Below are 26234 nucleotides of genomic sequence, written 5' to 3' on the forward strand. Positions count from 1 at the left end.
TATATGGCCTCAGTATGAGGCCATATATCACACCCTGTAAACTGCTCATTATATTGAACATGTCTCAACATATTAGCATTACAATCATCAACACTTTTGATAATCAATGAGTTGTTTGGGTCGTGTATTTAGCAAAAAATACCATATCTGCTCATTTCAGCTACTTAAATATAAGGACTTGTTTATTAAAAATCCTTATAAATTGGCTGACAGCATTATTGAAAGTTGCTCAATCTCCACATGGCATTTGCTTGCCAAAAAGTTTGTAACAGAAAGACTGAACTATTGGTATTGTATTCACACATCGTATTTCATAACATCTCACATGTATTTGTTAAATCTTAGAAATGTTCTCACATCCACTAATTCTACACACTTGCCATATTCCTTGACTAAATCGTTAGAAACTACAACAACGTACACTCAATTTCAGGGCCGTCTCTTCCTGATCGCTGGTAATTGGTCGGTTCTTTATTATTGCGTGATCTGATTGGACAACAGCCGCTCATGCGAGTCGCGTCACGCAGCGGTTTCCTCCCTCCGACGTCTCGGAGTCCAGTTTGGTCTAGCGACAGTCAGAAACCGTTCAGAGTACACAAGAGCAGAGCAGCGACTACAACTCCTCCCGACAACTGTGTCACGTCACCCAGAGGACGCCTTCGTCTCCAGACACCAGGACCAGGTGAATATCACAACCGACGTCGTCCGCCCTCGGTTGTTGTGGCTGGTTTCAGACTGTTGAATTCACCGCGGACTTTCACAGCGTAACGTCGGCGCCTCTCTGAACGCAACCTGCCAGCTAGCAGCTTTGCTATCCAGCTAATTCTGGCTGTCAAAACAACAGAGAGGCATAATCTGCTAGCCAGCGAGAAAACGCTGCTTTGCTCTCTCTCTCTATATATATATCTATCTATCTCTCTCGCTCCGCGAGGCGTTATCTCTCACGTGGAGGCGGCGTTTGGTTTATTTAAATGCAGACGGGTCGATGTAGTACGCTGTCAAAATAAACACGAGCTCTGTTAAATAGTTATGTGGCTTCTTTTTTTCGGAGGTGGCATCTTTTTGTTAGCTCGCTAGCTCGGTGTAAACAAACCATCATCGGAGCCTTGTCGATGGGCTGCAGTCTGGTCCCTGCTTCACCTTTTGACAACGCAGTTCGGGTGAAATGTAAGGTGACGTGTTTTTTTGGGTCAGTTTCAGGCCACACGTGTACAACCTGCTTCTTGTGTGCACGTTGAAAGAATGACACGTCTGGCTGGAGTTTTGGGGTTTCTTTGTCTTGCTCGCTCGCCACTGGTTTGAGTCTTTAATGTCACTTTGTGTCTGTGTTTAGCATTGGTGGTTGTGTCTGAGGTTGCTGCTATTTTCCTAAACGCATTTGTTTTTCACACTGTATTATTTTATGAACAACATGCTGCAAGTCGGTGGTGGAAATGGTTATTTATTGAATCCCTTGTCGGTGGATTTGACACGTACTTCTTCATTGAGTAAACCATCTTGTTTTTATTGTTGTGTTTTGTTGAACAGTTGCTCTGAGCAGAAACCAACACAACCAGTCAATGTTCACCGTTTTATCATATATAAATATGAGCGGCTATACTCAAAATCTACTTTAATTCTCCTTTTTTAAATGTTTGCATCTTAACATGTATTTGTAATTGCATATGTGCCCATCCCATTTCAGTGTTCCTCTGACTGTTCTGTTTGCCTCTAAGCATGAGGTAATCTCATACATATTTCATGGACTCGGTAGCTGATAGCCTATTTGTCTTGAACCCAAACTTTATATGTACAAAAACACTCCCAGCTGTCCCCTGGTTAGAGATTAGCCCATGGATATTTCATGGAGCGGTGTCTTAACTTGTATTTGTGCTGAAATGCATTTTGCATTTTTAATCAGTGGTTTGACCCTTTGGGGTTTCACAATGTCATTATGTCCCAGTGCGTTTGCGCTTCTGCAACTTGCTTAAGAGCACTGGAAACTTAAAACTGTGACTTACTAATATAATATCACCCATCCCTGCTGTTTCTCTCAAGTTGCACTCGTGCATGTCCATGTACTTCTGTGTCTATTGAAAAAAAACTACACAGCATAGCAGATCCATGCTGCATCATTTTCATGTATAGCAACTGTGTTCTATGGAAAAATAAAATTGTGCCCAAAGCTCATTACCCACAGTACCACAGCTAGTTTATCCGAGAAGTGTGTCACACCCTTCACATTCATTGGAAGATTTTGATAGGCAATTATACAAATAATTGTTTCAGAGCTTCCATTGCTTGAGCTGATGTGCGCTCCGACTCTCACCCTGCTAGACATTGCTATTGAGAAATACGTCATGTTTTTTCCTTTAAGCACAACTCTCTAGAGAATTTTTGGTATGATGAAGTCAGTCTTTGACAGTGTGCCAAGCAGAAGAGCAGCTAAATATAGCTTCTAAGAATAGTAGAGAATTGTCAGTGCAAAATTGATTGATCATAAGACAGAATTGCTGCCTCTCTTTATTATATATTACTCTTCTTGTCTTGGTCTAAGCTTGCTTTCCTTCCCTCTCAACTCAAAACAAGGCTGTCTGTGTGTGGTGTACATAACAAAAATAACAAAATTTTCTCTTAAATGATTTGTTGTTATTTTGTTGTCAAAGTGAAAATGTACATACACAACTACACACAGAGGAATATAAGCCTGTCACTAGTTAATTATTGTGTCCATACGGACAGTAAACATTTTCAATTCAGTTTATTTTGTATAGCCCAATATCACAAATTACAAATTTGCCTCAGAGGGCTTTACAATCTGTACACATACATCTTATTATCTAAACACTTTTGAGCATAAAGGGCATTAACAGATATAATATGTTTCTGTGTGGGCTAGCTTTAACAGATTGTGTGCATTCATATTGGTTTGTAAATATTAGTTTTTGTTAAAATGTCGTCAATTTGACAGTTATCTGATTTAAAATGAGTTTGGTGACCTCGAGTCATAGAGTTAACGAATAAAATATTCTATGATTTTGACCCCTGTTTTATTCAGCCTTTATTTAGACAGAAGGCATTGGTATTTATATACTTTTCATCTGATCATTTAGGGGACCTATTTTTAACTTTATGCGACCCACCTTTGAATTACCACCCAGTGCTTGAAAACCACTGCGTTTGGTTGCACTGTATGCACCAGCAAAACCAACTGCACACTGACCATGTTGTGGTATGTATATATGTTTTATATGGATCTTTCTGCTTTTGCGTGTGTGTGTGTGTGTGTGTGTGTGTGTGTGTGTGTGTAAAGAAAGCTGTGATAATGAGAGCACCTCTCTCTACTGGAGGCAAATCAGGTCATTTTTTATTTGCTGGTAGACATGTTTTGACTCCTGCCGTTGTCAATTAATGCCATTCACTTTTTTTTTTAAAAGAATATTCTTTTCAGTAATATTTTTGAGTGCACCGCTGCTTACAAAATGGGGTTAAGTAGGTTTTGTGTGGACGTTTGGTTAGAGTTTGGGAGCGTGTGTGGGAGAGTGCTCCTTAAAATGTGTGCGTGTGTGACATAGTGTTACACAGGTTGTGTGTTTGCATGAGTTTGTTTCACATCATACCACAACATTAACTAAAATTGGCCCATCCCCCTTGGCGAAGGACTCCTGAATGTCACCTAACACAAGACCTATGTGTGTGTGTGTGTAATCTGTAAAGGTTTTCTCTTTTCTTCCGATGAAATTAGGAATGTAGAACATCTTGTTGTGGGTACGTGTAGTTTTAGTCTTTTAAAGAACTATACTTACAGAATATTAATGGAATCTGTATTTTTATTCCCACTTTCTACCATATCTGTCAAGCATGTATCTTTGCTATGTAGCTGCCTGTTGTGTTTACTCTGAATGAGAGAACAAGTGTGTGTATGTGTGTGGTTCACTTCACACTGGTTCTCTTTGTTTATCTCTCCATCATAAGACTGCTGGCAGCAGCATCAGTCACTCACTGTTGTACCAGGACTGAGAAGTAACCAGATAACCCAGATATGAGTTATTGTTGTAAAATATAGATGCAGAAAGATTTTTTGTTGTTGATATTATTACTTTATTCTAATATTGTCAGTTTGTTAATGTAGCTGAAAAAACGGGATATTATTTTTAAAAAAACATGCTAAAGTGGCCTGCAAACAGTCATACAGTCATAAAGCAAACCCCTCCCATGTGAAGCTGCAGGTAGGCAAAAGAAAACACGTCTGATAATTTGCACTGACTAGCTTTCAGCTGTAGCTGCACAGAGACAGATAATTAAAGGTGTGTTTTCAGTTATATTGTGGTGTAGTGTGGTAATGTTAAAGTGCAGGTCTCAGTGTGCTTAGATTGTCCTACTAAACAGTAAAAGCTGGCACGTGGTCTCCAACAGCAGGTTTAAATCATTGTAAAGCTGCCCCAAATACAAAGGGAGGCCTATTCACCACCAATCCCCCTGCTATAGAAACACGCGCAGCATAAAGCACTGTAAGTGAACTGCACCAACAAATGAAGAGTTTGCCTCTAGTGACCAACACAATTTTTTGGAAATGATTTCCAACCCTGCAAAATGGCTAATAGATAGCAGGCCGCTTTAGTTAACAAAAAAAGTAACAATTTCCCAGCTAGAATGCCTTGTTTTTCATTTAATGTCATGATATTGAGCATTTATTACTCCATTTAACTCATCATTTTAATTCTTTAAAAAAAAGAAAAGGCGATTGACATCAATATTCCTTTTCTTTCTACTGTAGTAAGCAATATCAGGGACTTGAGATATTGACAATTTAACAAGAAACCCTACCATATATTAAAAAATTCTCCGACAGACCCAACTGCTACCATCTCTCACACACACGCATTTTAAGTTACATCTTTATGTTTAACTAGTACTGATATTAGCAGCCATGGAAAACAGGTTAGCAGCCATGTCCAACTTCACAGTGTTTATTCATGCAAGAAGTTTTTATCTTATATAATATGTTTATGGCTTTTGGACCGACGTTAATAACAAAAAAGATACAGCTCCCTGTCTAAAGTCTAAGTGTCTGAGTAATTAATGCACAGTCGATGCGGCTTCATTACACGTCAGAGGCCCTATAAGCCTTGCTGGTGTCTGTTGGCTGACTATCATGTTGTGAAACTCTAGCGAGCAAAACAAGTGTGATACCTATTGTGACTGATTTCAAACGGATAGTCCTCTGTATCCTGTTTTAACATACTCCTGTAGACTGTTGCAGGATGCTGTCTAACCTGAAAAACCAGGTGGGATGTCATGGAAAAGCTCATTGTCATGCCCAAAGAAGGAGGTTTGTGTTGGAGATTGAATGGCCTCATTCTTTAAGCAACACTGCAAGTACCCGATCTATCGTCTGAAATATAAAGACAGACTTTATTCCATCGTAGATATTTTTATAACAATGTATCATATGACAATGTTGTTTTTATATACATTTGATAATATTATTAGACTAAATATTATTACTTGCTGTATGTCAGAAAAATAGAGAGAAATATGTACTTCTTCCTTGTGTGTAGTGTTTTCTCTCTCTCTCTCTCTCTCTCTCTCCTCCTTGTGGTTGGTTACTCCTTTCAGGTTGTATGGGTTGAACCCTCTGCTGCTGTGTATGTGTGTGTATCTCAGATTGAAATAATGACATAGCAGGTGACAGACCATACCTGCCTGTGTGACTCAGGGAGTGAACACACATTGTAGGGTAAAACTAAGGCATGATGCTTGACAGCCACTTACATTCACACATTTAGTTTAGTACAAACATTCACAGCCATGACAGATGGTTCCTTTTGTGGGTCCCCAGTCCGCAGTACGAGAACCAGAAAATAGGTACTTATTTATTTTCATTCCACTTCTACTTTACAACTACCCAGCTTCACCACTCACTCTTTCCCCTGAGGAGGAAAAAAAAACAAGACAACAAATCAATTCTCATTGTTTATTCTTTCTCTCCTTGGGTTTGTCTGTCGGTTGCTAGGAATGATCTTTGGAGCCACCTCTTCACGAATCTACAGTGACGATGACTCCACACTGCTTTGGAGTGAAGTCAGCTGTGTTTGTGTGTGTGTTTGAGAGCGAGAGACACAAATAGAAAGATGATGACTGAGCCTGAGGGGATGCTGCAGCATGTGCTCATGTCTGTGTAGAATATTGCACGTGTAATAAATGACCTTGTGAGTGTGCTCTAGTGCTCTAGTGACCATTCATCTCAAAGTGCAGTTTTAAAATGAAGTGAAAATGAATTAGATCGTTAGTCAAAGACGTCTCCTGTCAAGTAGTGAAGTGTACGATCAAAGTCTAAACTCAATGTTGTGGCTTCGTAAAAGGTCACAGGGTGATTGTCAGATAATAAAGACGGTCCGTGCAATCGTGCATCTTTGCTGTTTATTCCAGCTCAGATTTGACATTATTGACTGGTTTATATAATGAGATATGCTTGTTCACTTGCCGAGAGGTAGGTGAGAAGGTTGTATGGTAAATATGAAGGAGCCAGCAGACGGTCAGCTAACATAGAACATACAAATATGAGGTGGTCTCAACCCTCTCATCCAACTATTGTCAAGAACATTTTTTTTTTGGTAAAAATGTCAAACAATAATACGCAGTATCAGAGAATGTATTTGTCCCGAAGTATTTTTAATTTGAGTGCAGTTCATTGATAAACATCACAACACAATAATAATTGCCGATGATTGCAGTGACTTAGACAGCAGAGTGTTCTCGTGGCGAGAGCGATCAAAGGGCCAATCATTGACATCAATATTCAAAGATCAACATTTTCCTTTGTCCATCCATCCATCCATTATCACCCACTTATCCGGGGTCGGGTCGCGGTGGCAGCAGGTTCAGCAGGCCGACCCAGGCTTCCCTCTCACCCGCAGCACTTTCCAGCTCATTCTGGGGGATCCCGAGGCGTTCCAAGGCCAGCCGGGAGATATAATCCCTCCAGCGTGTCCTCGGTCTTCCCCGGGGCCTCCTACCAGTTGGACGTGCCCGGAAAACCTCTAATGGGAGGCGTGAATGTGTGAGAATGTGTCATGACAAAATTGTCTACGCTTTTATAAATTGACAATTCACAGCATGCAAGACACACACACACACACACACATTATTGCTGGTATTGACCTGTGGGTCAAATCAATAGCACCCATGGTTAAAGGACAATCAATCTCAGAGTGACTTCAGACTTGGTACATGACGTCCAGAGAATAAAATATTGAAAATTAAAAGAGGAACTTGGTGAGTGCAGTGAACAACAGTTTCTATATTGCAGACAGACTTGATTTATTTAGTTATTTAGTTTCATTCACCAAGAAAGGGTGTTGCCCAATGGCACAGCAGTAGGGAGTATTGGTGAATCCCGGCGGGTCACGAGCCTGGTCCCCCTCAGGCTGCTGGGTAGTTTATGTCAGTCCATTTCCCGGGGTTAAAGCGTCACTCTTGGCCAGATGGTAAAGCCGTCTGCGTGATTGGTTTGCTTCATGGAGGTTGAGTGTGGAAAAATAATTGAACCTCATACAGCGACTTCAAAACAGGGGTGTATGTACGACATCCACAAGCCTTTTATGAGCCAAGAACATTGTGATCATACAGCGACACCGCACAAAACAACTTGATGAGTCATTTAGCATCCTGTTGCCGACAGACATTCTGTGTCGAATGTTCTCTCTGAACTGAAAATTCAACATTTGGGTTTGGATCAGATCCTGGGAAGCTCCATTTGGTGTGGGAGATGTGAATCTGTTGTTTTTCTCTCTTGGTATCTTATGTTGCCACCATGTTGAGTCCTATTTTAAATTTTATCTCAACATGGGGTCAGACTGTTCTGCTCTGACTGTCCTGCTACCGCAGAGTTGGTTCAGGAAGGCAGTGCCAACGACTGTGTGCACTTGTTGTTTTTTTAAAATTTATTTTGTACTCCTGTTTGTAAATAATATGACTGTAGAAGAGTACTGACATTCAAGCAGCTATTGTTGGAAGGACACAAAATTCTTTTCTGGCACACTTTGCGGTAATTAGCTCACCAAATGTTTTTGGGCTATCTGGCCTCCATCAGGGTGGCGTCTGAGGTTGTTTCTGGCTTCCGTAAAAACAGTCTGTTGAGTTAGTTAAAGGTGTGGTTGTGTTAAGGCCAGCTATGGATTGACTTTGATACGAGTAAAGATTATCGACCACAAATTTTAATAGATCGGAGAGATTTAAATATAGTATGTTTTGAAAAAGAGTTGCTTTAAAACAAGGATACTCCACCTACCTTTTTACCTCGTGATGGGTCAAGACGAACGGCTGTATTTAAGAATAAAACATTCTGTAAAGATGGTTGTAATATTGCATGTTTTGTATTTATGGCCATTTATGTTTTCTCTTTGCCTCAATTTGTGAACTTTCTCAAAGTAAGAAATGGTAAACACCCAAGGTGTGTGTGTGTGTGTGTGTGTGTGTGTGTGTGTGTGTGTGTGTGTGTGTGTGTGTGTGTGTGTGTGTGTCAAGTCTGTTAAGTCTGTTTTAATGTTTGTTTTTTTCCACTGCTTCCAGACTCTTATCAGACCCGCACAGAACAAAACTTCTCAGCTAGTTCAATTGTCTAGAGAGCTGTTTGTTCTTGTGTGGCAATCAGACCACAAGACTGTTATCGCGAGGAATCGACTACAGCTGAAAAAAAAAGAAACATCAAAAGTACTTTATTTCCTAGTTAATAGAGACCCGGCATGAAATCTCACTTTTCATCATGACAGAAAATCATGGTGCAGTTACTCAAAAAGAGTGTCAATGTAATTTTCTAAAATAGTCGATTGGGGACAAAGAGGAAGGAGGAAAGTGGAAGAGATTGATTGGACAGTCTGTGAGTGTTTCATTTCGATTAAGGCTCTCGCCCACAGGCCAGTTATCTCAGTTCGGCTCAAAACGTCTTCTTATTCATCTTCACGGCGCACAATAGTGGTTCTGTCCATCTGTCGATGTCATCGGGTTATGAAACTTACTGCCCTTTTTAATTTTATTCTGTTGACAATTTTCTTTCACAACCACCAACCTGTGGTTTGCCATTTCCTTTCGTATATGCACTCACTTACAACAACACATACCTATTCAGTGTAAAAAACACACTCACAAAGAAACCAGCCTGATCCCATTGTTGTATTATCTGTAAGTGTTGACTGCAGGTGAACAGAATCCAACAGAAATTTGTGTCTTACTTTTAACTTTTTAAAAAACTAATTCTAATAGATGATCCCAGCAATAAGTATAATATGTAAACAGTCATACCTCATAGGGTAATACGACTAAAGCGAGCAAATTACAACTGATATCCCAATGATATAGCTCATTTTACTTTGAGGATTGCTTCCCGTTGTAGGGTTGTTTAAATGATCTTTATAGAATAGTATAAGTAATAGGGGTAATATTACTGTGACTCTTACACAATGTCCTTCTACCATATTTGTGTGTGTATTATTTCTGTACGTTGTCTAGCAAAGTCAATGTTATGTCCACACTTAGGTGACTAGATATGAAAACACACTGAATCCTCTCTGTTTTGGCCTCCCACTCACTCTAAGCCATCCTTTTGCACATCCAAAAATGGTCTTTTTTTTTAGAACAGATTTGATGCTGGTGTCAAACTATAATCTGGACGTAAGAACAAAGCTATTTAAAAAAAGCTTTGTGCATACTCGGAAACAGTCCGTACAGACTGATATTAATGGGATTATTTATCCTTATGAAGGCCAAATTTCTTCAAAAGGATACAACAAATGCACCTTAAAAAGAGAGGACTTTTTAGCAGGCTTTTCTGTGTTTAGACTGTGCATCTTCCAGTTTAGGTTATGGTTAAAGTCCTCACACACCTGCACACGTGTATGCCTGTTGCCTCCATGAGGAATTCTCCTCAAGGAGTTTTAATCTGTTCCTCATTTATCAGAGAGTAGCACATATAATGGCTGCTAGATAGGACTTTTTATTTATTTATTTATGTAACACTTCAGCAGTTGTGCGCCCTGCTGTTTATAGAAATTGAGTATGACCGCAAAATTACGATGAAGCACAAATCCGGACAGCAATCATTGGATTTATTTTGGTGGAAATTTCCCATCTTGTTTTTCAAAACTGTTTGTCAAGCTTGGATTTTAAATGAAGAGATTATTGTCAGATCTGTAAAGCAGAAGACAAACTGTGAAGTGGTTTGAGAACGATGGAGAAAAGAGGGTTTGAAGAACACATCTACTTCCTGTGTGTGTGTGAATCTCTTGTTCCTGTCCTTGACGCCTCTCGTCGCTAAGCAACTCACCATCACAGCAAGTTGGCAGTGACACCTAATTGGCCTCCGGGATTGGTAGCTCCAGTATTTTAAGGCCTTGATGCCACGGGTAACTTTTTGAATTGACAGAGATAAAGCAACAACCATCATCCTCTTTATCTCTGATGCAGACCTGCTCTGGGTGAAATATGTGCAGTCGTAGTAGCCGCGGTATATCTGCAGGATAGTTCATCTTTTAAGGCGATTGAACTTGTGATCTTTTAACTGCTGGATTATGCCTCCGCTATCATATTTTATGTCTGGGCATTCAGGCCCAAATAAAAGACTAACTCACGATACGATAATGCATCATTTTACTGCGCCTTAATTCTCAGTTTTAAAGCTGTATTCAACATGTATTGGTTGTATTATGGGCTTCTATTTTTCATTGTTTGGGAAACTGCTACAGCTTGTAATTAAAAATGTGAGGAATAACAAAATCATGGAGATTCACTTTTTTTTTCTTTTTTCTTTCTTTTTTCTGCCATAAAGTCCTAAAAGATCCAAAGACTTTAAGTTCGGGCTCCTCTGGATTTTGTCGTCATCGTCCATTGGGTCTTCTCTCCGTGGAGGCTGGTCCAGCGTTTCAAGCTGGACGGAGGAGAGACGAGTGGGGCCGAGGGCCCCGCCTTCGTGCTGCGACACAGAACTTCAAACCTCATTGAACGCACGACAGATGGCACGCCTACAGATCCCATGAGCCCACGGGAGAAAGCAGACACGCCCATTTCAGCTTCTCCAACCAGTCAACTAAACACCACAGAGTGCAGCTCACACAATGAGGTGAGAACCCGACACACAAACACACACGCTGTCATCTGGTTGGTCAAGGCCATCAGGTGCGCTATGGGTCGATGGATCTTACCAAAACACACACCCTCACATAACTAATTAAGTAGGTGCTGTTAGCTGGGACGTGTATTATTTCACAACAGATGCTGACCAGCCAGGTCTTTCATTATAAGTTTTGTATTGTGTGTTATTACATTATATAAGTAAAGCCACAATCTAATATACAAAAACAATATAAAAGGTATAAAAATAAGTTGAGCATTCTTACATTTATAATAACAGAAACATAAACTATATTCTTTCCCAAATATAATCTGAATTATGATGTTACAAGAGTGTGAATGTATTGCTTTTACCTATTTGGATATTTGCAAAGCATGTAATACACACACACACACACACACACACACACACACACACACACACACACACACACACACACACACACACACACACACACACACACATCGCTGTGCCCCTTTAATGTTTGAAATGGTAATGTGGATTAATCACTTGACCAGTCAGCTGCTTTTGTATTTACTTTACATGTTTGAGCACAAGTTTCCCCTTCAAGAGAATATGTTTCCATAGAATAAAACATAAATTGAAGTTGAGAGTTAATTAAACATTAGAAGATTATATTGAAAAGGAGCAATTTAAAGTTAGTTCAGGGTGGTTTTGAGAAATAAATTCATACAAGTATGTGAAACAGTGCAAACACAAACTTGTTTAGTGCCTTGCTCAGGGGCACGTCAGAAATAGTTACTGAAGGAGAATTTGCAATCAGTTTCGCAGATTATTGGAACTTGATTTTGCTCCGTTTGCTCATTTTGAGCTTGTTTCCCAGGCTTCTCAACGTCCAACAACCTGTCCTCCTTCAAGACTGTAGAGCTGAAACACAATATTGTGTCTGCTCGCGTGCACTCTTTTTACCTGCTGTAACACAGCACTGATACCTGAGAGTCTGTTATGGCCCCTTTGCCCCGATCAGCGAAGGCAGGCTGTCTTCACACCCCGCAGGCTGCTCTGACTCTTTCGGCATTTTGGGTAGGTGCTAATGCGCGTCTCGAAATGTGTATGTGTGAACGTGAGGCATATCTCCGGAGTTGGTATCAAGCTCACTGTTTGCAAAAATAAGAAACAGAGGAGCGTCTCATCCGATCTGAAAAAGCTACAGCAATAATAACGTTGAACTAAGACCTTTTTGAACTTGTCCCTGTGAGATTCTGGTGCCTTCCTGATCCCACCTTACTGTTGCAGAAAAGAATTTCGAAACAATAGCTGTTTACCAACAATCTCAGCCCATTACTTTAGTAAGAAAGGTTTGATACCAGACATGTTTCAAACAGACCGTTACTCTTGAAACTCATCGTAACGACGCCTCTAAAATACTATAGTTTTCAGTTTATATCTTCATTGGTGATTTATAAGTGCCAAACGTTCCGTGCCATTAAAGTTCAATTCACTGTCTTTTATGGATTGTTGAATTAAATGTAGGTTATTTAGAATTTTAGATGGCGTGAGCTGTCGGCGAGTCAGTTTCAATTGAACGTTTATGCCAGTACTAATGAAAATGTGACTTCATGGAGAAAAGATCCTGCTGAGTTCTAAAGATAATCAAAGAACTAATGTAAGATAAGATAACGTAATCATGTTCTTTTTGAGTAGTGTAATGAGTGTTAGAGACACAACAGATGCTTCTTTGTAAACACACACACACACACACACACACACTCCAACCACCACCACCAACAAAACAAAGGAAATATCAATAAATAGTGAACAAATGCCAGCAAACAATGCTTGTGATGTTGGGCCTTTGCTCTCCACATCCTCTCTTTGTGTCTTTATTGCTTTCATGCATGAACGTCCAACCTGAGGCGGATCGGACATCTTGTTTCAATTCCTCTTGTTGTACCATTCATCAAGGTCATTCTAGCAATCAGGTTATCAAAGTGCATTAAACCCTCGGACATTGTGGGCCGAAAAATCTTTTAATGCTGACGCTGCGACAGTGAAAAGGGGAATTGTGTTTTAGAAAGGAACTGAAAAAGGCTGTGGGCTAATATATCATCTAATTATCGCACAGGCATGAAAGTGGTATCAATCTTTTCATTTCACTTTTGGCAAGCACGCAAATAAGTATATTTCTCAAAATGTTAATTTATTCAATAAGATATATAAGATAAAAGCTTTATGTTTTCAACTTATCTCTATACCTATTGATGGAATAAAGGAATTTGATAAGAGGTAGTTGTTAAGTCCTTTTGACTCCCTCAGAAAACAACTGAGATCACACTTGCATGGGGTTTTAAAATCAACCCGGCACTGCAGGTGATGCCATGCCCCAGTTTAACTTCCATTGAAGTGGCTTCAACTGTGAAGAGTTAAACGTCTGTGTTATTTTATTACCATGCTAATGCAGATTTTTCGCGCCCTCCTCATGGTCATGGGCAAGAACAGAGAGAACAGTTTGTCTTGTGGCCTCTTTTTTTTTAAGAGTCGGGCTTTTAGAACATACCGTCTGTTCCTGAAGGCGACGGCGTCGTTTCCAAATACTTACGATCCCAAGAGAGCGCCGTGCATGTGTGAGTCACATGTCGAATCTCTCCGTCTGTGCTGTGCAGGGGTTACTGTGTCCAAGGGTGTGCTCTTCCCTCTTTTGTCCGTTATTAGTTCAGATCCTGCTGTTATTGGCCCGCACAGTTTCAGCTGCAGCGTTGTTGCTGTTTCCTGGAGCCCTCCCTCCACCAAACTGCCAGCGTGTGACTTTGTTCACGTCGATTCTAAAGTTCAATGTTTCGTCGGGAAGATTGGAGATTTCTCCCCTCTCTCGTTTCCATAAGCTTATCTTCCACTAACTGACTGTACATACAGAATGGTAATTGTTAAGTGTGTGTGTGTGTGTGTGTGTGTTGGACAGAGGGACAGATTGGTCTTTAGTGGCTTTTAAGAAATATTGCCTCATTTAATCTTAAGCAGACTCGTTTCTCGAGGGGTTTCCTCGGTCCTCTCTTGTTCTTGTGTCTGTAGATCAACCCCGACTAGCTGGTTAGCTCATGCTTATGTGAAAAGTGTTGGAAGTCTGTGTGCTGTCATTGTTATTTTTGACTTTGTCCTGCAAACACACTTTTCCTCTAAGATTTTCTGCGCAGTAGTCCATGCTAGTGTTGCATGGAGTCTTAACAACCATACATATATACAAGCCTAAAGCAGATATGGACAACGCAAAGTTTATAATATTAACTTCCAATCACACTTAGTAAGACTCCTCCAAAGTCCACTTACTAGCCAACTGTTTACTTTGATTATACACTGGCCCTCCAACAGGTTGAATATGTTATCATGTCTGTTTGTAGTCATACACGACGAGCAGTTGCATAGTGATCCCTCTGTGCTGAGAATGGAAACTTCCCTGAGGGAAGGGATCATATCCGTGACCACTTTTACACACAGAGAAATCTGACTCCCTAACGTCGGCCTTGATAACTCGTTGAAGACTTGGGCAGCTGGGGCAGACATACCGTGTTCGTCCAAGTAACGTGCGTCTAAATGTGTTATGGATAGCCACACTTCCAAGAACCATAGCTTACTTCACTCCCACAGCCCTCCTGTCTGTATCTTCACTCCGAGTTGTTGTTAGAACTAATTGCAGCAAATGCATCACCTGCTGCTCGACCTAAACTCTGCAGCTTTCACGTACCGCATTAAGTTTGGTGCTGAACAGATGTTTTGCGGGAGAGAATCTGTTTCTTCTTCTTTTCTCAAGCACCCACAGCTTCCTCTTTACAGCTAAACCCTGTGTGTATCATGTGGTCCTTTTTGAAGAGCTGGATTCTTATTGGGTTACAAACGAGCATGTAAATTGGCTTCTTGTGAACATATCTGGTTTTACATAACATCGCTCAACTCCAGTCTTGCATCTCAAGTTGCTAAGCAGACTGTGAGCAATGAGCAGTGCACAGCAAAGGAAGTCTCGGCCAAGGTGACTGTACAGGGGCCCTGTAGTGGTTCAGTAAAACAATGGTTTACATTGAGAAGAAAGCACTTAAAATTACAGGTTTGTAGGTGAAATGCTTTCCATCCATCGCAACCTCTCGCGCTCCCTCTCGATGTGAGTGTGTATGACACACTGTCCTCTATTCCAATCGCTCTGAGAGCATTTACTGTAGCTGTCTCCCTTCTTCCCCGAATGTACTGTGTGAAATGGCGGTGGGAACGTCATGTGTATCACCACGCTTCATTTATGTGTGTATGTACTGTATGTGTGTGTGCGTGACCCTAATGTCCCCCACACACAGGTATTCACACCCTTCAAGAATAACCTCACAATCCACAGCGAGACTGGCAGCATCTGGTTTGCACCTATATCACATGCATGAATGGACACACACGAGAGGCTATTATTACTGATACGCACACAAAGACTGCAGAGCACACGTGACTCACCCAGATACCCTCTGCACACATAGTATACTCAACCATTGACGCGTACCCTCACACACACGCAAACACACACTAATCAATGGCAGGTGTCACCTCTATCTCAGAGGCTGTGTGTGTGTGTGTGTGTGTGTGTGTGTGTGTGTGTGTGTGTGTGTGTGTGTGTGTGTGTGTGTGTGTGTGTGTGTGTGTGTGTGTGTGTGTGTGTGTGTGTGTGTGTGTGTGTGTGTGTGTGTGTGTGTGTGTGTGTGTGTGTGTGTGTGTGTGTGTGTGTGTGTGTGTGTGTGTGTGTGTGTGTGTGTGTGTGTGTGTGTGTGTGTGTGTGTGTGTGTGTGTGTGTGTGTCCCTTTCTTACTATATACAGCTGCAGACTGAGATTCCTCCTCATGCATGATTAAGCGCAGACTACACACTCGCACACAGGCAGATGTCAGTCTGACTTTAGGACCCTGAAAGTGTTGTTGAATATGTGAGTCATGTACATGTCAACACACGAGCAGGGGCCACGCAGTTTGCTGGTGGGTCTTTTAAAATGTGTTAGTCATGCATTATATATACAACAGGACTTTTCTCTCTTATCCTTCTCTCACTCTATTTTTTCCCTCTAATTTCCTCACTCTTGTCTGTTTTGTTCTTTTGTTGTGGGAGTATAAACACAAGCGGAAAGCCCTTCTTTTCTAATCACTTCCTTTCAGCTGAACTGGGGTCTGTGTGTGGTGAAGATTGTGCGTCTGTGTTGGTGTTTTAAGAAATATACAGTTTGTGGTCACACACACGCCTCTTTTTGGTGTGCCAGCACATTTTCATTTTTTTTGCGTGTGTGTCTGTCAGTTACGATGGATGACTGTATTTTTCACAAAGAACCATATTAATTATGTCCCCAGCTGTGACGGCTATTGTGTTAGATTGAGCTCACGCTGTCAGTCTAATCTTCTGTTTATAAATGGAAGATTGGATCGACTGTCAAAAAATTAGCTATTTTTGGTGTGTTTTAACTTTAGATTTCATTACAGTTCTAGAGAAAACTCTAGATAAATCTGTGTTGTCATCGGTGTTAATTCAGTTCTCAGTCTGTGCTTCCATGACACGCCTTCTGCTGCTTTTTAACATTTTACCCTTTTCACTTTTTTACTTGACCTTCTGAGAGGTCACTCATTGGTTAACGCATAATAAATCTATCGCCGGTCGACTTTGATCCGTTTTAATGAGGCACAAGTCAAAAAGGAATCGCTGCTTCAAACATTTGTTATATTGTGTCTGTAATTATTGTAGTATATTATTTCAGTAATCTGACACTGTGCAACACACACACAGTAATTCCCAGATGTGATGATTGACTGCTAAAAGTTTTTTTTAACAGAAGCAACTTGAATCCAATCCGCCGAAAGAACTCTCTAAAAATACACAATCTTCACAACGACTTGTTCAGTTTTCTTCTGCATGAAGAACGTAGTTGCAGCCCAAGATCATATATCCACAGTTTGTGTTTTCTAATGATCACACCGATGGACTCGTGGTTCGTTGTCAAACATCACTGTTCAGCAGCAGGTTATGCAAAAACATCAACGATGAACATGAAAAGAAGTTCTCTTTTCATGTTGAATTGAATTTGCTTACGTGTCCCGGGAATTGATAAAATCGCACACACGCGCACGCACACACACACGCGCACACACACACGCACACGCACACACACGTCTGAAATGGATGTCATGTGTTTGCAGCAGGTTCAAATTAAATCTGGGACCTTGATGTTCTGGTCACGTTTCACTTCATTTGTGCATTAAAGCTGACATTTTTTTTTAAATGCCGTTTTTTAAAACAAGAGAAAATGTCCTCTAAAATCACTTTGTCCTAACGATGTGTTTGCTTCTCTTCCTGTCAGAGGGTCACAGAGGGCAACGAGGAGAGAAGAACAAATGAAAGGGATGACAGAGGAAGTGAAGGAGATGAGAAGGAGGAAGAGGAGAAGAGCAGTGATGAAGGGTTCATGGGAATGACGCCGCTGCTGCAAGCTCACCATGCCATGGAGAGGATGGAGGAGTTTGTACACAAGGTAACACACACACACACACACACACACACACACACACACACACACACACACACACACACACACACACACACACACACACACACACACGTATATTAAGTCATGTTAAAGTGACATAAAGTAATGTCCTGCATTCTGCCTCTTAACAGACGTTTTGCAGCACTACATTTGATTATCTTCTCGAGAGCCATGTTGGTTTTACCAAAACAGTTTTATGAAAACAATCAATAAACCACGTCGTAAAAGTAACAAATAAAAACAGAGACTGCATATGCTGGGTTTTACATTTCCTTTTTTTTAAAACCCTGCTTTATCTCTTCGGTGAGTCTGGAACTGGAAAATATCCAAAATACATTGCAGTCACTTGCAGTTACAAGTTTACGAGTCACACCTGTTTTACGGCGTAGTTTGAGAGTGCAGAGGTAATTAAAAAAAGAAGCATATTATTGGTTTGTTCTTCGTTCATTTACTTTGCCAGAACGTCATTATGGTTTGATGGATTTTTACAAATTCTGAGAAGCTGGTTTATGTCTTTGAGGTTGTTGTTTATTTTTCATAATTTTTAAATAAAAATGAACCAAAAGGCAGACTTTAAGAGTTAGTGTCTGCCTGTGAGATGGTGCTGCTGGAACGTGGACTCAATACACAAGCTTGTACTAATAATCACGCACACGCACACGAGTCTGCAGAGTCTGCTGAAATTGCAACCAGGAGGTTGTAAATTAGAAATTAATAACTCTCTCTCTCTCTCTTTCTCTCTCTCTCTCTCTCTCTCTCTCTCTGTTCTCTCCATTAAGGGTGTTTGTAGTGTCGGACTACAGTTTATTTATTAACATCACTTGACCCTGATACTGTTCATTTGACACCTACACGACACAAACTCGTGATCACATACTGTACTCTCCCTCTCTCTCTCTCTCACACACACACACACACACACACACACACACACATCCTATTTCAAGGACATTTAGTAAACAACCAGCTGCTTCTCATGAAGGACAATTTGATTAGGAGTTATTTTTTAATCAACGTTTACCATTCACACCAGCCTTCCGGTTGTTTTCCTAAACTATAATCTGATGTTGTTATCTTTAATGAACCCATCAGGTGTGGGAGGGCCGGTGGCGCGTCATACCTCACGACGTGCTCCCCGATTGGCTGAAGGACAACGACTTCCTGCTTCACGGCCACAGGCCACCGATGCCTTCGTTCCGCGCCTGCTTCAAGAGCATCTTCAGAATCCACACAGAGACGGGAAACATCTGGACACATCTGCTAGGTAGTACACGCACATTGATGCTCTTATAACCCAGATCTCCGTAAACCGTAACCCATTAAAGTAAACGTAACCCTAACCTTAAACCTTAATGGTGTCTCTTCAAGGCTATTACAGAAACATGTTGTCCGCTAGTTCACATCAAGAGCTCACACGACAGGACTGGGACAAAGATATTTAGTAAAAGAAATAAAAGATAAATAGTTGAATTAATAAAAGAATAAAGTAATTCAAGGAGTTAGTTGTACTTTTGGTGTTTTTTCTGTTTCTCAACTGTTTTTGTTTTCTTGATGATCCTCATTAAACCAAACAGGTTAGAGAACAACAAACATAATTTATGTACAATTCCACACAACAAGCACAGAAACCAAGGTTACTTGCTTTTATAAGCACTTTAATGTTGAAAGCTGAGCTGCCAGCTTTGTGTAAGTAAACAAAGTCCATCATCAAATTCCAGGTCATTCCTATTTATTTTGACTGATCGCCATTAGATTCAGTTGAATGTTTGTATTGACAACTTTGGTTTAAAGCTGTTTGTTTCTAACAATTGTTGAAGCCAAAGAGTCAGTTATGTGTTGTCTGACTTTAAAACAACTGTGTGAGTTCCTGCTTCCACCTAGTGGTGAACAGAGATACTGCACCTACTTGCCTTTGAGTGAGGCTGCGCTGCGTACATGGTGAATACTATTGATGCTACTTTTCCTGTTTTTGTCTGTTTGGTTTAAATACAAAAAGTGATGTGTTATATATGTCTCTACCTCTGCATTGATAATTGACATTAATTACTTAATTCTGGTGGGAACCTTGATTAACATTCTCACTGTGCCACTTCCTGTTTCTCCGCAGGCTGTTTGTTTTTCCTCTGTCTGGGTCTGATGTACATGTTCAGGCCCAACATGTCTTTTGTGGCTCCGGTCCAGGAGAAGGTGGTGATCGGTATGTTTTTCCTGGGAGCCATCCTCTGCCTCTCCTTCTCCTGGCTCTTCCACACAGTTTACTGCCACTCTGAGGGTGTCTCCAGAGTCTTCTCCAAGTAAGATGCCCATGCTGTAAACTCACAGATTTCACTCCCTAAGATTCTCCAGTGAAATCCACAGTGTCTGTAATCGTCCACGCTGCGCTCCCCTGTGTCTAGGTTGGACTACAGTGGGATCGCCTTCCTAATCATGGGCTCGTTCGTCCCCTGGTTGTACTACTCCTTCTACTGCTCCCCTCAGCCCTGCTTCATCTACTTGATAGTGGTATGCATACTGGGATTGTCCGCCATCACCGTCTCCCAGTGTGACTTCTTTGCCACGCCGCAGTACAGAGGAGTCAGAGCAGGTAGAGTGAGATAGTGACGTGATGCATATCTTCATTTAGAACATTAAAGCTGCTCTAATCACTACTTTACATCGCAGTATTTCATATTAGCAATGTACCAACATTTTTATGACGTGAGAATGCTGTGAGCGGGTGTTCTGTCAATGCAGGTGTAAGTATTTACAATGTCTCCGTCTCCCTGTGTGTGTTTAGGGGTGTTTGTGGGTCTGGGTCTGAGCGGCGTGGTCCCCTCCCTGCACTTTGTCATCAGCGAGGGTCTCATCAAAGCGACCACCATGGGTCAGATGGGCTGGCTGCTGCTCATGGCGACGCTCTACATCACGGGAGCCTGTCTGTACGCCGCTCGCATCCCCGAGAGGTTCTTCCCTGGCAAGTGTGACATTTGGGTAAGTGGTCGAAGGTTCCTTGTTGTAACCTTAAAGCGAAACCAATATCTCTCTTAATGGCACTCTGTTTCTCGCACACATTTCATTTACACGCTCTCTCTTTTTCCCAGTTCCACTCCCACCAGCTGTTCCACATCTTGGTGGTCGCGGGAGCTTTTGTTCATTTCCACGGCGTCTCGAACCTGCAGGAGTTTCGCCACAAGGCCGGAGGAGGCTGCACCGAGGACGGCACTCTCTAACGCACACCAACCGAGTCGGTCGTTCACTCGCACACATTTTACGGGGATACACTGGTTCTGATAATATGCACAGACACACACACACACACACACACACACACTAAACCTAAGATACTAACACACGCTCTCCCCTAAACTGAAGACCTAGGTGGGTTGTCTGGTGTCTGCGAGCATAATAACACAGGATGGCTTCCCGAGGGGCTCCATTAAAACTGACTGACGAGGGGGTGGTGGTGGTGGTGGTGGTGGTGGTTGTTGTTGTTGTTGTCTGTCGATCTCCACCTCTACTATAAATCCACTCCCAAGATGGTGTGTTTTATAAATCAGTTTTTGAGACTCCAGGAAATATCTGTTTGTTTGTGAGGAAGGGAAGGTATTCAAAACCTGCCTTCAATAATGCTACATTTTCTTCTGTGTTGAGTTCTGACATTGAAGAGTTTAATAGTTTGATTTGAAAAGTAAGCATAATTGTGGCTTTGAAAAATACATTTTGAGGTGTTTTTTTGCTGATGCTGTTTTCTAAATCGCACTTAAAAGCATTAGAATATGATGAAAACAAAAATAGTTGAGTGGATTTCTTCCATGATTTCAGGGTGAGATGTCGGGAACTGGGGTGGGCGAGGGGTTAATAGTCACTTTAAAAAGTAAAAAAAAAGGTTTTCCATGTAAATAAGATTTCTACATTTTGGGTTATAGATTTGTATGAAATGAGGAAAAAAATGTTATCGTATGATAGCAGGAATAAATAAACACGTTAGATGATGAATCAACTAAAGACGAGGAAGAGTGTTGCACCTTCACATTGAGGTGCAATGGAGAGAATAATCCAATATGGCTGCAGTTTGTGGGAAGCGCTTCTTGTGAACTGCGTATTCTGAATATGCGAGCAGGAAATATATATACAGCACATCTTGTTTCAAACTTCAAAAGTCGCTGGTGTTTTGTCGCCGATGGGAAGAAACAACTTGAGTCACTTTTCTGACCTAAAAACCTCGAAATATAAACGAGGACGACTGCATTTTCCACTTTTGGTGTTTAACCCGTCGAGCATCAGAGTTGGAGAACAGATCTCAAATCAGAATAAAACGTTCTCACGTGAACATTTGTGCTTTAAAACCAAATCTAAAGTAAAAGAGTCCTCTTGATATGTAGCCATCTTTTTGTAAATTGTCTGATATGTCTAAAGATAAAAACGGATTTCCATGTCACCAATATACGTTGATTCTTTTCTAAGACATGCCCTGTGCGGATTTGTTAAAACACATCAAGCATAACGTGAAAATATTTTTTTATAACGAGGCCCCAGAGTCATATTAATGATTTCTTTTGTGTGCAAAACGTTAGTATAATTACAGTAGAGATGCAGTTCATTGTCGTCCTTTGGATACTCGTCTGAAAACACGTGTTTTCTTTTTGATGATTTGGATTGCATTTAAATTCATCAACTGCTGTTTTTGGTATGATTTTTTTTTTGCAAGCTTTGTTTTCTCTTTTCTACTATTTATCTCTAGTTTCTGGTCATTTAGCCGGAGATCATGTGAGGTGAGAGCGATGAGGCCCGTCTCCTCAGATCTGACACCGGTAACGACTTTAGGGGCACGTGAACCGCCTCGTATTTGGAGACCTGGCGATTAAAACTAGGGGAACCTTTTTCTGGCAATACCAAAATCTCGCTCCAGCACAATGGAAACACACTTAACACAACAATTCTGAGCTTATCATAAACTACGTTTATGATTGTTTGAAATTGAGGTTTGAACGTTTCTATTTGATGGCAGCTTTTTCTAAACAGGAGTTTGAACACAATTTCTCTGTTTCCGTTTTTATTTGATTTAGTTTATTAATTTATTTCTTGGTGAGCGAACATTGTCTGTTGAAGCACACGGTCCATTATGATGGGATGAGTGTTTCATTGAAATAGACCTTTATATCTGCTGTATTGTTCTAATAAAAAGGTTTTTTAAATCGGCCATCTGTGTTGTTGATCTGTACAACACTGAACCATGATTTGAAAAGTGTATGATATAATAAGAATGTCACCTGAACATAATTCCCTCTTATTTAGAATTGGTGTCAAAAACAAAAGGAAGCGTTTGCTTTTCCATTATTTCTATTTTTATAACCAGGCGTCAGAATCTTGGTTGACATTTTATGTACATTACATAATTTGGTTTAGTCGGCTGGATAAATGCATATTTTAAAAAGGTAAATGAGTTAATGCGATACTTAAATATATAACGTTTATGCATGTCGTCTCTTAACTACTTCAATTCATATATATATTTTATATATAAATTATATATCACAAAGTTAAAGCACCGTTATGTTCCTGCTCTATTTGAGTGAACACTTTTCCTTTATGGCAGCTGCTGTCTGCTAGAAAACAACAAAAGAATCAGTCAACATCCATTTATTTGAGCTTTTATTTAAAAAAAATGTAGACCATGTGGACAGACCAGTTCACAAAAAAAAATCTAAATAGTTAGACTCTGAAAATCAGAGTCCTTTAACTAGATTCATGTTCATACGCGTTTGTTCCGTAAACAGTAAATCGTGCCTCGAGAGAAACAACCTTCACAAATGAATGGTGACGGAACAAAAAGCACTATGCCGAATAGAAAACAATAATACAACTTAAAAGGTATTTCCAAAGGGAAACAAATATATTTTTAAAGCATAATGCTGCAAATACATTCTTCTTTTTTTTTCTTCCAGCAGAGAAACAAAAACAAAAAAGTAAAACAAGCACTTTGGTCTTCTCCCTCAAACACAATGACGAGGATTATGCATTTTTATGAATGAATTGTTTTCAGCAAACTGCCAACACATTTAAGATATTTTCTGTGGGTTTTGATGACTTCATGTACTATGAGGAATTTACTTCAGAGAGTGACGTGAATTGTCAATAACGTATTCATAAATTCAACACACACACACACACACACACACACACACACACACACACGTCAAGCCGGTGAGGTACAACAACAACAAAACTCCTGACAATGAAACAAGATGTCATTTATATTCTTCCAGGTTTTTAAAGTGCTTCAGACTTGCGTTAATTGACTGCAGTGTTCAGAAACCTGTGGCAGAGAAGAGGCCGACGCTCTTTGCGCACCACTCGCCCGTCTAATTGGCTGCGTGAGATCAAGTTCTACGTCCCGTCCACTTGAATTTAAGAACCGGTATTTGAGATGGAACCGTCCAATCTCGGTTAAAGAAAAGAGCTCAACGGCTTTCATACATTTTATTGACCTCTGGGTTCAAGGAGTGATAAAACTACATTTGATGGCCTTCAACTGCAACGATACAAAAACAAAGAAATGCTCCTTTTTGATCAATATTAAATGTTTTTCTTTATTTAATACCGTGTTGTACTACTATATAATTACTTATTTTAGAATAGAATAGTCTGTGTCCAAAATCACTCCTTGTTCACTGTTTCAGACACTTAGGAGTCTTTGTCATTTTGCATCATCAACTGTAGACCAACAACTAATATTCAGATGATAAACCAAATCCCTATATAGAGCAGAACTTTAATGCTCAGCTTTCTGACGCTCGCAGAAGATGGTGGACAATAAATAAATCTCCTTGATCTCGATGGAAAACGTCACGAGGTGCGAAGAGAATACGACTGCACTGGTTATTGCTCCGCCTTAAGGACTTAGGGGGCGACATCATCTCCTTTCCTTTCATTAAGGTTGGATTCTCTCAAGGCTGCCACTGGGTCATTCACCTCAGCAAACAGACTATTGGACCTCAACCACAGAGTCAGTTTGAAAAGATAAATCAGTGTTTTCTTTTACACAGAAACAATAAATCGGGATCATCACAAAAACACCACATGTGACTCAGAGCTAACCAGAAGTGATCTTATGTGAACTAGGAAGCTTGAGAGGAATAGGCTAATGTCCTAATATGCCCTTAAAAGTGAAGTTGTCACGCTCCGCTTACAGAAGTTATTTTAACTGAGGACATGTATTACCAGAAATACTATCAAATCCATTGATACGGGTCGTGAAATCGCACTCACTAAAATATTAGTATGAAAGGCCTCTTTTTAAATGTAAATAGAGGCGTCTGTTAATGTCACCTATTGTTTGTTATTTCCATGAACTGGATGATTGTTTCTTTGCATTGCTGAGGTCATGTGACACTTCACCTCTCCCCAGTAAGAACCAATGTTCTCAGGTAATTCAAAACCTTTAATACAGAACGGTTAACATCTATTAACAGTGTTTTTGGGAGCTGCCAAAAATAGGGAATAGAGGTTATTTGTGAAATGCCATCAATCACAGCAAATGTATCTTTAATGTGCGTGGACCGTTGCTTTCAACAAAGCAGCCAAGTTTAAGATAATAAAGTATCCTTGTGATTGTTTTTTTGAGGATATGCTCTGCGTGCATCTGTGAAGATAATTTGTATTACTTATTCAAATTGACCATTAAGTCAACTAGAGACTCATCTTCCATCCAATTTCTTTTTTGTCAGAAAGAAACCCATTGGAGTAACATGTGGATTCTTAAAAACAGGTTTTAAGGTGGTAACAGTTTGAAATTCTGTTTTAAAATGAACTCAACATAAATAATAACTTTAAGTTGAAGCAAATAAAACAAAAACGTACAATAAAATGATAGTCGTCCCATCGGCAGCTCGATACTTTGCCTTTTAAAATATGCGAATGAGCTGAAATGAAAACTGTTCAAACATCACATTAAACATAATTTATGCTTAATTATAATAATACTAACACTTTTTGTAGACAGGTCAAATATAGCATTGTTTTGTGCCATACTTTAACTACAATTCAAATAAACCCTAAGTAGAAAACACTGAGTGGGTAAATAAATAGTTTTTGAATTGCACAAAGTGGGAACTGAAGGTGAAAACACTCCAATGTGTCGGGACGTTCCGTCTCTCAGTCAGACGAGCGTTCAGTGAGTCAGTCCGTGAGAGTGAAGGCTGACGCCCGTTCTCCGTTCACTGTCACGATTTAATCTTCCACAGCTGTGAACAGGAAGTAAGACAGGAACAGGATTAATAAGGGTGATGAGGGGAAAATGCCAGTTCCATTTCCAGCAGTATTGAAATAAGAAGTGAAAGCACAGCCCGTGGCAGGTTGAAGAAGACCCGCCTCGACAACGCCACTGAAGAAAGCACAAAAGCAAAATACACTCAAGTATCAAAAGCATCAAGTTGAAGATCTCTGAATCGTTCAGAAAAGCGGCGCCACTGTGGAAAATGGAGGAGAAGCTTGTTTTGGCCTCGTCTGTCGATCCCGAGCTTTAAATGTCAGACGCCATCGTAACAAAGACGGAAGGTTGCTGGTGAATGAGCTATTATCACAGGTGGATCCGTACAAAGTATGAACCAAGTATCCTCCTTTTAGTGACCGCGGTGA

At 40.4% G+C, this 26234-nt stretch overlaps 2 protein-coding genes across 3 annotated transcripts in view; one reads left to right on the top strand and one right to left on the bottom strand.

Annotated features, from left to right (window-relative positions):
• The first annotated feature begins 548 nt into the window (after positions 1–548).
• adipor2 (adiponectin receptor 2) lies at positions 549–22797 on the top strand. Its single transcript, XM_034526114.1, has 8 exons — positions 549–682; positions 10805–11095; positions 17433–17603; positions 18711–18882; positions 19726–19912; positions 20015–20202; positions 20395–20588; positions 20699–22797. The coding sequence occupies exons 2-8, from the start codon at positions 11009–11011 to the stop codon at positions 20825–20827; spliced, it is 1128 nt and encodes a 375-aa protein (XP_034382005.1). The 5' UTR covers positions 549–682; positions 10805–11008; the 3' UTR covers positions 20828–22797.
• Positions 22798–23233: 436 nt separating this feature from the next.
• LOC117726142 (putative homeodomain transcription factor 2) overlaps positions 23234–26234 on the bottom strand; it is a 34129-nt gene continuing 31128 nt past the window's right edge. For both annotated transcript variants that reach the window (XM_034526238.1, XM_034526236.1), the window contains one exon: positions 23234–25840. In XM_034526238.1, the coding sequence (XP_034382129.1) occupies positions 25820–25840 (21 nt within the window). In that variant the 3' untranslated portion in view covers positions 23234–25819. The remainder of the gene's footprint in view (positions 25841–26234) is intronic.

The sequence above is a fragment of the Cyclopterus lumpus genome, chromosome 23 (assembly GCF_009769545.1).
Source record: "Cyclopterus lumpus isolate fCycLum1 chromosome 23, fCycLum1.pri, whole genome shotgun sequence".
Taxonomy (NCBI): Eukaryota; Metazoa; Chordata; class Actinopteri; order Perciformes; family Cyclopteridae; genus Cyclopterus; species Cyclopterus lumpus.